The following is a 13,059-nucleotide window of genomic DNA, read 5'->3' on the forward strand; positions in this document are numbered from 1 at the left end:
GTTATTTTACTGTTTTGTAACAAAGCAATGACAGTGATGACATACAAAGAACATCAAAGATGAGTATAAATCCAAGAAAGGCGAGTGGGACACTAAGCTGGGGTGTGTGTGTGTGTGTGCGTGTGTGTGTGTGTGTGTGTGGGGGGGCATGTGCTGCATACTAGCGCTCTGGCTAATATTTCTCACAGCTTCACCTCTGTTGGCAGATGTAACCGTAAGACACATCTCTCTTCAAAAAGAAACAGCTGCGATGATGTTAGGTGCAGAAAACCGTTCCACTGAAACAAGGGTCAACACTGATGATGGCGGCGATGATGATGATGATGATGATGATGAAGCTGCTGTTGTCTGAGGTAACTGATCAAATGTCACGGTGTTCCAGGAGCGTCGGCTGTGTCCATGGTGACGGGGATCGCGACAGTTCAGGCTGGTCGGCAAATGTTCAGGAGCGGGTTGATCCAGAGGCGCCGTCCTCGTCGTCAGGGGGACAGGCCACGAAATCAGCCAACATGGAGGCCATGGCTTCATCGTCCAACTGAGGAACGCAACGGATGAAACTTATAAATCGGTCATAGTCATGGATATACGGTATTTAAAATATTCTTGGACTCTGGCCTCGGAACCATATCTCAAATTGTTCTCACCTTCTTCTTCTGGGTGCCTTGACCCACGTCCTCCTCCCTGAGAGGCTCCTCCCTCTTCCTCTTCGTTCCTTTTCCCTCCTCTCCCTCATCCTCACCCTCCCCCTCCTCTGCCAGCTGCTGATCGGCCTCATCTTTGTCTTCTTTCTCACTGTCCATCCCTTCCTGCTCTCCCGCGTTTCGGACAGAGGGGGTCTCAGGTTCTGCTGTGACGGAGTCACCCTCCTGAACGGCTGCCAGCGGCGGCTCCTGCAGGCTGGACGGCTGGCTGTCGCTCACGCTGGCATCCTGGGCAAGGTCTCCTCTCGCTGCTTCCTGCTGGGGGAAGAGTCAATATTTGGAGGAGAACTCAGTTTCCTGACACTAAGACAAGACGGCACAAGCCTTCACTTGGCAAGACGATGAGCAGAGACCCCCAGAGATATTCAGTCATACAAGAACCCGAGACATTTATGACCAAGAGTCATCGTGTCACTCCCAAGTACAGAAAGCAATAATATCCCGTTGTTACACGCCTTGAAACTCTAGTCAGTCCCTTTCAGTGCTGAAAGGAGTTGAAATGGAGGCACTGAACTGAGCTGAACTGTTGTTTCTCTGCATTGTAGTTGAATTTCTAAGTGACGCTCTGAAGTAAAGCAGGCGATTCATGTGGGCTGTACCTGTTGACTCTGACTGCCGGCGTGCTCTTCTGAGGTGGCAGTCAAGTCGACCTCAGCTGCTCCTGGCTCCCATGGCCTCGCCTCCTCCTGTGGCGGCGCGTCTTCCTTGCTGGTCCCCTCCCCCTCCTCCTCTAGCTCCTCCCTCTCCTCGAGCGCTCCTCCAGTCACGCACAGGATCTGGGGCATGGTGGGGTCGTTCATCCTTTCGCTGTCATCTTCCTCTACCTCTGCTTCCCTGGCCTCCTCCAGGACGCCGATGCTCTCCACCTCCTGCACCTTCATCCTGTCTTCTCCAAACTTGGTTCGGTTGGTCTGGATCTCTTCAATGCCTCCCTCGGCTTCTCCCTCCACACTGAACCCCGCCATCACACCTTCATCCGCCGCCGCTCGCACCACCTTCCCCTCCTCAATTCCCCCTTCTTCTGTCTTGTCCTCCGATCCCTCAAATGGGGCTATGTGCCCATTCTCCTCTTCTTCCTCCTCCTCCTCTTCCAGCTCCTCCCCCTCTTCTTCATCATATTCATCATAGTCCTCTCCCTCATAAAAGTCTTCTTCAGGGAAATCGCTCACCTCCTCCTCGTCCTCCTCCTCATCCATGCCCTCTTCATCTTCCTCCAGCTCCTCGTCATCCTCCATGTCCTCCTCTTCCTCCTCCTCCTCATCTGTGCTGTTGATGTTGATGACAGCGGAGTCTTCGTTGCTTGCTGGTGGTGGCTGGTGATGGGGGAGATGCCTACCCTGCTGGCTCAACTGGTTCTGCAGCTGGTGCATCTGGAGGGGGAGGGCCATGGGGGCTGGCGTGGGGGGCTGGAGCAGCATCTGCTGTAGCTGGGGTCTTCCAGCTAAAGACTCACCCATACTGGTGGCTGGAGTTGCCAGCGAGCTAGAATTCAAAGGTGGGACCAGGGAGACCACGGAGGAGCTGGAAGGTGGGAAGGAGTTGATGGGTGTGGTGGAGGTGGTAAGGAGCGGGGAGGAGGTGGCAAGGTCATTGGGGACAGAAGCCCCATCTATTGTGGTTGTTGCAGGTGCAGTGGGGACCATGGTAACAGATTCATCTGGTAGTGTGACAGTGGCACCCCCCGGTACAACGGAGGCAAGGTTCTGGGAGTTGGCCGCTACCCCCGTTGCTGTCTCATCCTGCTGGTTCTCAATGTTGAGCATCCCTGGAGGAACGATGACCACGCTGTCATCAGAGTCGCTGGCCAGAGAGATCTCCACGTCCTCCGCTTCCTCTTTGTCGTAGCGCACAAAGACGGGTCTCTGCCCCTCTGGAGGGCCCAGTACTGCTGGGTCAGGCTGATGGTGAGCGTGCGGAGAGAGGATCATATCTCCTGGGGTGTGACCCGGGCCCTGTAGTCCCGGCACCAGCGAAAGGTGGTTTTCCAGAGAGCCCAGCAGGGAGGAAGGACCCAGGCCAAGGGAGTGGCGGGTGGTGAAGGAAGTGCCTGAGGCGGGGCCTCCAAGATGGGGTGGCAAGATGAGTCCGGCATTGGGACCCTGGGAGGAGGGGAGGACTGGTCCGGTGGGCGTGGGTTTAAGTGTAAGGGGAGGTAAGGGGATCGCAATGGAGGGAGTGCGGGGATGCAGAAGGGAGTTACAGACGGTCAAGGCCTCAATACAGAATGAAGACACCTGGGGGGGGGGGGGTCAAACAATGAATTGATGACCAACCTTTGGTTTACTGGTTTAAAGAACATGGGACATGTTCATCATCATGCAACACCTCTTTCTTTTTTCATGGCAGGCCTACTTTTTTCAGTTTTATACTAGCATCTACTGGTGATGTAGAGGAAGTGCAGTTGCTCCAACTGCATTTCAGGAATTCATGAATGAATCGGGAGTGGTTTTTTTGTTTTTGTCCCAGTTCCCTCGTACAGTTACCTTGAGGTTTCTGTCAGTGCGTCCGTGACTGAGGATGGACACAGCACAGGTGAGAGGCGGTGGCCAGCTGGGTGACGGCACCAGGACCAGAGCCAGCAATAACCTGTAATGACCGGCGCCAGTTACACTCCAGCAGATCACGGATCTGCAACAATGATCTTACGGACCGTAGAACGAAAGCTTTGCGTAACGTTATGAAGTGACATGCTTGCGCCAACGACGGCGGTACCTGTAGAGTTCTCGCCGCGTGAGGGCACTGCTGTACTGGCCGCTGACGGAGCCCGCCGATTCGCAGGCTGAGCTGCTGCTGGACTGCTGCTGCTGCAGACGAACACACAGTGGCAGCACGACGTCATGGAGGCGCTGCAGGAACATCGAAACAGGACAAAAGGACGATGATGACGTGAGGTCGGCAGACGTTACAAGGGCGAAAACTTTGGATTTCTGAAACGACTGTGAATGGTGACCTATGCAGCGTTTTACTCCAGTCAGTCAAAGCTTCTGGTACCTTGTGCATTTCGTCCTTCAGCAGTGCTCCGCTGGAAAGGACAATTTGTCTCAGGGCTGTGAAGAAGAGAACACCCGAGAGATTAAAGCGGATCCACAACAGTGCAGAGGGTGGTCACACTGAGGCGGGGTCTCACCCCTGAGGGCCGACAGGCAAGTATCCTGATTGGCAGAGATGTCTCCTTTCCTCTGGAGGGAGGGTCCAACGGTGTCAGCCATGACCAGCTGCTTTGTCCTCCGAGGACCTGGTTTCCCTCCTTGAACCACATCTGCCGACAGCCCCGCCCTCAGCTGAAGAACCACACAGAAAAGTTTTGTTTTTGTTTTTTTTAGGTTCACAGATGTAGCAACCTGACACGAATTAAATAAGAGCCATCAAACTTGTCAGAACCTGTAAGGTCTTGCAGCGGGGTTGTGTTTTCCCACTTTAGTGATTTGACAGTGAGAATGTGGAAATGAGCCTGCTAATTATCACGTTATTATGAGAGGGAGAAACGTAGCTCACCTCTTGTATTCTGAAAATACCACAGACACCACTCAGACGCTGGTGGGAGCTCTCATTAAAAGGTAATATACTGCACAACACTGCCGTCAGTGACACTGTCTTCAATGGGGTTTGGTTGACAACGGAAAAAATCCTACTTCAGTCAACAAAATCCGCCTCGGATCAACTCACACTGCTGTTGCTAGCTCGCTAATTCAGGGTGAGACTGAACAGGTGAGCTGGGTGGAAGACTGGCACCATTAAAAGGCAGGACTTGATTCTCACCGTCCCATCCCTCTGTCTTTCGCTCTGCTTATCGTTTTGGGTCTTGTGCACATCTGTTGTCCCCCCCCCCCCCCCCCCCCCTCGTCTCTGTCCCATTTACTTACTCGCCCTTTTCCCTTATCTGCCTTGGTGTCTGCCCTTGTTTTCCTGCGCCAAAGACTCAACCATCTTTAATGTTAACATCACGTGTGTGTGTGTGTGTGTATATATATATATTTATTTATTCATTAGAATAAAAAATACTTGGAATAATTGGAACTGGAACTCACTTTGACGGACTCCACCCCTGGTGTGATTTCACCGAGCAGATGGTTAAAGAGGAGCTCGGAGTGGCTGGGGCTTCCCTGGAGGATGCTGGTGGAGGATCCAGCTACCTTGACCCAGAGTTCTACCGTCCTGTACACAGACACCCGCATGGAGCTGGAGGAGGGCCAAGACACATCAGAGACGCATGACTTAGACAACCTGGAGTAACCACCACGACCACACCCCCTTGATGTTACGACGTTGGGACTATGGCTCGCTACCTGTAAGCCCTCTGCTGTCCTGGATTGGATTCAGGGGGAGGTGTCCAGGCAGACAGGGTTTGGGAAAACAGTCTCTGGAGTACAGCAGCGTACTGAACCATGCTACTACGCACGCTGTAGCACACACACCACACACACCACACACGTTTTCATGGCTTTGTTTGATTATTCCTGGTATCATATTGCGTCTGCCTTCACATCAATACTCACACTGTGATGAGAGCTGCCAGAACCTCTAGCGTGATTGTGTGTATGATGGGCAGCACGAGCAACCGCACACTGCCGTCGCCTGTCAAATTCTAGGACACACACACACACACACACACACACACGTAATGCTGCAAATGTGTCACATCTGTAGAAGGGTCTGCCGGAACCATGCCAATAAAATAAGATGCTGGAACAGTAACGCTCCGAGTCTTGGCCAGGAACTCGTGATGAGTCCGTAGATACTCACAATGCTCCGAGAGCTGACGGCGGACACTCGACACACCAGGTTGAGGATGGGTCTGACAGGCAGACGCACAGCAGACGCTGGATCCATCCTAAATGAACGGTGACCGGGACAGGAAACAAAGATGACAAAATGATATTTTTTTGCCGTCTTTCATCAAAAGGAATTTGCAATACAAGTTCTTGGCGAATGTTCAGGACACGTTGGGAAATGGGACCAGCGGCTGGTTCACTGTTCTGTTCTTACGTTTGGTGGAACTTCAGTTTTCTACATGGAACGTTCCGTGGTGACAAATTCGGCACATTTGTACAGAAATGTACAATTTCAACTCTCGGTGGTGTTACTCATTTCTCGAACTTTTTACTGGAGCAAAAACACGCCGCAACAACAGGTGGCAGCTCTTTTTTCGAGTAATCCATAATTTGAAGATTTAAAAAAAAGAAGAAGAAAAAGTTTCAACGTAACGCAGTCGTCTGCCAAATCGAACGCGATGAGTATGCCGTGCTGCTCCGGTGGATTTTGATTGGCAGTCAATAGTTCCATCAAATCCCCTTAAATGTAGTCCAGCCAGTGTTGTCCATTGTTGTTGTTGTCACTGCAGCTGCGGTGTCCCTTTCTCGAGTTTGAATAATTGTGTACATTTTGGATCCATCTACAGTTGTCGTTTGTCAAATGGCATCGTGGCTCATTTTATGGACCGATGGCATCGTTTTCGTGACAGCAGTGGAGGGAAGGGAGTTTGTATCGATATGCATCTTCGTGAATGAAATGAGAAGCACTGTGCCAGTTCACATTGTAGACACACACCCACACACACACACCAGTTCACATTGTGGACACACACCCACACACACACACACCAGTTCACATTGTGGACACACATATACATATACACACGTATGTGTAGTACCTGAGTGTGTGTTTGAGTGCCAGACAAACTGCGGTGTATCTGTGCTGAAGCTGCAGCAACAGCAGGGGGTCTGACTGCTCAAGATGAGGAAAAGCCAGCTCCACCCCCGGACCCTCATATTGCACCGTTCCATCTGCGGCAGCACCAGAGAGCAACCACAGCGTTAACTGATGTGGCAGAGCACAATAATCCATCTGCTCTGTCCTGGACTGTCCACCGGACAGAAGGATGTTGGCCAAGATGACATCATGGACGCCTCCCACCCCCTGCACCACACCACGGAGACCCCGAGCAGCTCCTTTAGCTGGAGGGCAGCTGCACCCTCAGTGCAAGACGGAGTGCAACAGCAGGTCATTCCTGCCTGCAGCCATTGATGTTGCAATATCTCTGGCACAATAAAACATTCTTATTTTTACATTCTTCGTGTAAAGATATTGTAAATAACAATTTTAATTGTTAATGTTTGGTTTTTTTCTTATTTCGTAAATATTTTCTTTTATTTTCAATCTATGTTATCCTTTCTTCTCTCTTTAAGTGCTGCTGCAACTGTGTAAATTCCCCGAGAGTGGGATAAATGAAGTATTCTGATTCTTGAACATGCACAAGCTTAAGTGTGACACACGTGTTGGGCCTGACACGCACGTACCTGTTTCTGAACCCTGGTAGATCTGAGCCAGCAGACTACTGGCTGAGGCCAGGAGGCAGTGAATCTGATTGGTCCATCCCTCAGCCCTGCCAGCCCCAACCCCTCTATCCAACAGCCCCCCCAGACAGGGAAGGTGACCGTAACACTGGCAGGCCGTCTGACAAGGTGAGAGAAAGCACACATGAAGAGAGTGTTAAGCCCCTTTCACACTGCACCAAAAACGCGGGTCAAAACGGGTTTTTTCGTTACTCTTAAAGGGTCGACTCGGCATTTCGACCCGCGTCGACCGACTCACCAAGCGACCCGGGTGTTTAGCGGCTCGGCTGCAGTGTGAAAAAGACAACCCGCGTCGTCTCAGGTTTCACGCCATCTTCCTGTCGCATCCCGATTTTGTCACTGTGCCGCCTGTCAGGCTTTGCCTACAGCTTCTTCGGCTCCCTGCCAGACGAGCCAAAAACTCCATCCTCCTTCGCCGCATTAGCGCTCGGACATTTTCCAATCTGCGCTGAGTTTGTGTGCTTTGCAAAAGACAACATTGCAACGCACGCAACGACAACGCTAACATTCGACTCGACGACGCCCATGTTGACGTTTGTTTACCTCTCAGTGTTCCGGCGCGTGTTTTTGTGAAATGATGAAGTTGTCAGCGCGATGACGTACGAGGGAGAAAAACACAGGCACGCAGCCCTCACAACGGGGGTTCAGACCCGGGTCTTCTGGAAGCTTGAATGCGCCCTGATGCCGAGCAAACGCGGGTCCAAAAACCCGCATTGACAGGCGTTTTTCAGCGTGAAAGGAGTATAAGTTAGAGCACAGATGAAGAAAGTCAGACGCCCTCCTGTATTCGTCCCAGACCTCTTGAGTCTTCTTGTTGGTACTGTCCATTTTGGAGAGGAAATGGGCTCCCAGTTTGTCCTGAAAGACAAAAACAGACTTGCACTATTTACTGAATATTATATTACAATTTTTATATATATATTTATATATATAAAAATAAAAACAACCCTACGTTTCTATTTCTGGAGACCTACAGCTTTCCGCCTTTGTGCCCCTTGTCCTTCGAGGAGAGGAGCCTTGTCATCTCTTTAAAAACTAACATTATAGGATCGTGACATGACATTTTCTAACCGGTTTGAGGAAAAAAAAACAAAAACAAAAACCCCCATCCTAACAACTGATCTCCAGTGATCAACACTGAGAAGACACTTCGCCTGACGAAGGCCTGTATGGCTGAAACATGTGGGCCTGGTTTTAAATGGGACTGAGAAGCCATGAACTATTGGAATGTATTGAGCCTCAAATCTTTTATACGTGTGAGGAAAATGCATTTGAACACTGGCCTGTGGTCAGAAATGCTCTAGTGGCCAACACGCTTGCAGGTTTTAGTGACTCTCTGCTCAGTGCGTGACCAGCGAATACACTTTTGTTGGCCTTCCCCTGCTCGGTTGATGTATCTGCATGAAGACGCATTTGATATGGAGTGAGCTCCTTTAAGAGGGAACTCTGAGCGCAGGTTGTGCTGTGTGAGGTTACTGGGAACACAATGAATGAATAATGTATCCAAGATCCATGTTGATACGGAGGCAATGCTGGGGGCGGTCCTTACTGTTCCTGAAGGCCAGTGTGAAATGCTGAAAAAGTCAACTCCTCAGATCACTCCACAGGATTCCCTGACAGAACCACCATCGATGTGATTGTGTGTGCTTAGGCCTCAAGAGCAGCTCTGGTGTCTGTAGACGCCGAGGCCCACCAGGAGTGCGACCTCCGCGAGTGCTCACACATGTAATGTAACGCCGTTTCTGTTCCACCCCACCCTCTTCCTGTGTGTGTCTTTTGGTGTCCCCGAGTGTGTCTTACCCTGAGGGACCCACAGGCTCTGGGGTAGTAAGTCATGCAGGCCATCATCCCCTCCATGGCAGCCAGCTCACACTGAGCTCACAAGAAGACAAGGGAGACTTTCATGAACATCTCAGAGGACTACAACAGGACCGACACAACTCCTGAACTCTTTCAATCATCAAACTGCAAAAATATCATCACTCGTTAGACCAGAGGTCATGTGGCGTGACATCGTCCAGTGAGAGGCTGTCTGGGCCCTTCACATGACAGCAGACATCCAAGAACTATACTGCAACGATGCCTTCAGGCACGTTTGCACCGGCTCACTTCGGCTCAGGTTGGGTCGGGTGGGGTCTGTTTGGCCCCGTTTCCACCGGCCCCAACACGGTACTAACCGTTAACATTTTGGTCCCTGCTCCGCTGGGGTTCCAAGCGAGCAGAGCGGGGACTAAACTGTGACGTAAACACGTAGCGGGGCTCTGATTGGGTAACTCACCCGCTTCCGTCGTCTACTTGGTATCATCTTGGCCTCGGTGGAATACTGGTCGATCGCTTGGTGGAGTCTTTTATTCTTTTCTGGGCTGTTCTGTTTCACCGCTTGAAGCCTTGCCCGTCTGTCATCCCTCACTTTTAGTTGAAGCAAAAACCACAGACCGAGCAACAGGCAGAACGCTGCCTCCGTGTCCTCCATTGCTGTTGTTGTGTCGCACACAAATGACGCCGGGGAACTCTCGGCCGGTGAGTCCACCCACGCTGACGTGGTACCCAGCGCTGGTGGGAACGCACCTGAACCTACCCGAACCCACCCAGTCCGAGCCGAAGTGAGCCAGCGGAGACGCGCCCATAGAGATTTACTATGCCAGGCTCATCTAAAACTACTTCATCAGGCATGTTGAGACAGTTCTGTGTCATCAATAATGACAGGAGTGTCCATCCACCTCTGTCTTGAGGCCCAGCAGAGACGTGAGGATGCCCAGAATGGAGTTGAGGCCAACTTCACGGGCCAGCTCTGCCAGCTGGGAGGAGTACTGTAGCACATCCTTCAAGATGTTAACGGCCAGCTGAATGGTCTGAACAGGGGCCTGAGACTGGTGGATGGCATCCAAAGACAAAGAAGAGAGGACAGACAAGCAAGGGAGACATAAGGCAGACTGAGGACAGTAGACTCTTCTGGCAAAAACATCAACGGAATCAATCAAGGGGCATTTTATACCGACAGAAATTCAGTGAGTTCAGGATCTGGTATCAAATACAGGCACTGGGTGGTCGACGGCGATCTCTCCTAGGGCACCAAATGAGCCAGAACCACCGTCGGGGTTTTTGTGAATACGAGCCACGTTTTTTTGAGTGTGCGGTACCTGTATAACCTGCTGCAATGAGCGCAACCAGGACAGACATTGTTGTTGGAACAGATCGCTGGAGCTGTCCTTCACCAGCATAGAGAGCAGACAGAGCCCCTCAAACCTGCAAGGGAACACACACACACACACACACACACACACACACACACACACACACAGAAATTTAATAAGGTCTATTCTGGAATATTTCTGACGCAGGAATTAAACACAAATGGGGTGTGAGGGTTCACACTGCAGCTGCAACATATCGAGACCTAGAAAGTCGTCTTTAATTTTAGCTGAAAAAAGTTTCTGAGGCTATCAAGTCAATCTGATCTACAGGTGGGAAAACAGAGGGCGCAACCCAGGAAACGGGGGGGGGGGGGGGGGGGGGGCGCGTCTTGTTGTTCCACTGCCGTTTTTTTTTTTGGTGGAAGTTACAATTAGAAAGGAGGCCAGCTTAAAAAAAACGGTGGAACACCTGATAGCCACCAACGGTCATCTTTCACTGCACAGCCCGCGAGTACGAGAGTCTGATCGCGTGGAGGTGAAGATCTGTGAGAGCTCAGATTCTCACCTTCACACCATCGGATCCTCTCGCTGTCCTGCTGTTCCAGCGGCTACTGACAGGTATGGAACATTACATCTCAAGTTCATGATGTGGACTGATTTTTATCAGCACTGGTGAGTGTGGCAGCGCGCTGAATCAAATCTGCCCTTGCAGCTCCTGATTTGATCTTCATGTTTGAGAAATCAAAGGGGAGCGGGGCGGGGGGGGGGGGGCTGATTTTATTTTGGTACGACTAGCAGAGTCAGGAATTCTGTCAGAAAACCCTCCTCTCTGCCGTCAGGTGTACGTGTCGTCCTAGAATTGGGACTGGTGAGCCCTGTTCCGTGGGGAGAACGTCACCTCAGAACCGTGCAGCTGGGAATAAACACTAAATTGGAATCCCACATCATCGGGCTCGCCAATGAACGAGTGACTCATCGCCAACATGACGTGTTTTTCACCTGGTTTTACTGGATCCCAGTTTGGCATTGCTGAAGCCGACGAGACCCCCGGCGGCGCTCGCGCCCTGCGGAGACGAACACGGTGTTAATTGCACAGGTAAACACACCTTCGGAGGCTTTGTCTCAGATGGAGACGGAGACGTGAGCTCCAAAAAAAAAAAAAAAATACACACAACAAAGCCACTGCTCCGGCGGCTAGCAGGTGAGGTTCCAGCTAACGCGCGCAGGCGTGTAGTTTCTACCTGAGACGAGAAGACGCCATGTTCTCTGTAGTCGGTCAGCACCGCCGGGACGTACTCAGGACGCTGCTCTTTCAGAACCGTCAGCAAACCCTCCGTTAATCGCATCGCGGACGGGCCATGCAGCCAAGCCGATGTCGCCATGTTGCCGCTACCGCTCCGACAAACCCGACGTCACCAGTGTGCGACCGCGTGACGTCGGTTTAGGGAGCCATTTGTCGTTGTTCAGTCCGCGATGGTTCAGTTCATCCTTTCCCCCTGACAATAAGGTGAGAGAATTGGGAAACCGACGACTAGGACGAAGAAGAAGAAGAAGAAGAAGAAGAAGAAGAAGAAGAAGAAGAAGAAGAAGAAGACGGTCAGTGGTGGTGTCTGATGGCTAACGAGCGTCTCCGAGCTCTGGAGGAGGTGGAGAAGGAGATTGCAATGATCCTGCAGTGCGCAGGTGAGGACTGTTGAGGTACAGATACACATACGCATACACACACACATGATGTGTGTATATACAGTGCTAATATTTATTAGACCGCCACCGTGTAAATTAACAGCATTAGAAATCTTTTTTTTATGTTAATATGTTGTGTTAATACTCCGGTATGTGGAAGCTCTTTCACCCATCACGATGGAGCTCACGCTGAAATATAATCATTGTTATCCATGAACGTTCTATATCACGTTTTACAACGAAAGAGAAAAAAAAATAGAAAAGCACATTGTTATTTCTTGGTGGAGGCATGGCTCGGGGGTAGATGCCGTCTAGCAAACCGAAGGGTCGCTGGTTCGATACTGGCTTCCATATTCATTGCTTGACGGCCACTCTACCTCTGAGCCACGCCGCCCCCTCTCTGCTTACCGGAATGGGGGTAAGTAAATCATGCAGTTCTTCTAGACTTCCCAAAATGTTGTCGGACCAAAAGGATCAAAGCCTGACGAGCCATTTTGCGGTGGTTCTGTGACACTGAAAATAATGCATCCACCGTTTACACCTGCAGAAGGAACAACTGACAATCCCAGAGGATTGAGATAAATGTTGACAATGCTTGTTTTGAGACTGTAGTTCACGGTGCTGCTGAGCTACCGCGTTACTCTGAGAGGCAAACCGCTCAGTCCTCATGACATGAAGGAGCTGCCATTGATTTAATATACCAGAGTTGTGCTGCCCCATGTGGCCAAAATAATTAATGAATACTGTTAACGATGCAAAATTAATGTATGTAAATATATATATATATATATATCTCTGATTGATTGCTGTCCGCTCTCTCTGGCAGGTAACATTGTTCTGGAACTATCTAAAGATAAACACAATGCAAGCCTCCTGGATCGACAGCTGATCCAGTTCCAGAGCTCCGTCAACAGAGTTGAGAGTGAGCTGGGCGCCCAGATCCGCTACCTCACACAGGTGTCTCTCTCACACACACACACACACACACACACACACACACACACACACACACTAGCAGAGCAGCCAGCAGTCTCTCCTGGGTTAAATATGCATGTCTATGCGATCACCGATCACCACATCTGAAACCAAAAAATATGATTTGCAATTGTAACGTCAGCACGATTCTAAATAACCACAGCGGCGCGTTGCCAGTTTTGAAGCTTGAACTGAAGGTTGTCGACGACACAA

At 50.7% G+C, this 13,059-nt stretch overlaps 2 protein-coding genes across 4 annotated transcripts in view; one reads left to right on the top strand and one right to left on the bottom strand.

Annotated features, from left to right (window-relative positions):
• Positions 1-11,726, bottom strand: pelp1 (proline, glutamate and leucine rich protein 1). 2 transcript variants are annotated; one of them, XM_086198205.1, is made up of 19 exons: positions 11,430-11,726; positions 11,188-11,252; positions 10,195-10,300; positions 9,775-9,924; positions 8,855-8,926; positions 7,853-7,912; positions 6,998-7,154; positions 6,352-6,484; positions 5,445-5,532; positions 5,198-5,286; positions 4,988-5,101; positions 4,730-4,880; positions 3,829-3,982; positions 3,693-3,748; positions 3,414-3,547; positions 3,185-3,287; positions 1,301-2,935; positions 645-956; positions 1-535 (listed from the first exon to the last, which is right to left on the bottom strand). In XM_086198205.1, exons 1-19 carry the CDS (start codon positions 11,568-11,570, stop codon positions 443-445), a joined length of 3,813 nt encoding a protein of 1,270 aa, XP_086054331.1. In that variant the 5' UTR covers positions 11,571-11,726; the 3' UTR covers positions 1-442. The 2 variants fall into 2 exon arrangements, with proteins under 2 accessions (XP_086054331.1, XP_086054330.1); XM_086198204.1 differs by having other exon boundaries at positions 645-959.
• Positions 11,595-13,059, top strand: part of med11 (mediator complex subunit 11) — a 1,816-nt gene continuing 351 nt past the window's right edge. Inside the window, exons 1-3 of one of the 2 annotated variants that reach the window (XM_086198214.1) lie at positions 11,596-11,726; positions 11,760-11,871; positions 12,698-12,828. In XM_086198214.1, the coding sequence (XP_086054340.1) occupies positions 11,802-11,871; positions 12,698-12,828 (201 nt within the window). In that variant the 5' untranslated portion in view covers positions 11,596-11,726; positions 11,760-11,801. Of the gene's footprint in view, positions 11,872-12,697; positions 12,829-13,059 lie in introns of both variants that reach the window. The other variant, XM_086198212.1, reaches the window with a different exon arrangement.

The sequence above is a fragment of the Aulostomus chinensis genome, chromosome 24 (genome assembly GCF_037954235.1).
Source record: "Aulostomus chinensis isolate RoL2024-O1b breed Wild chromosome 24, RoL_Achi_v1.0, whole genome shotgun sequence".
Taxonomy (NCBI): domain Eukaryota; kingdom Metazoa; phylum Chordata; class Actinopteri; order Syngnathiformes; family Aulostomidae; genus Aulostomus; species Aulostomus chinensis.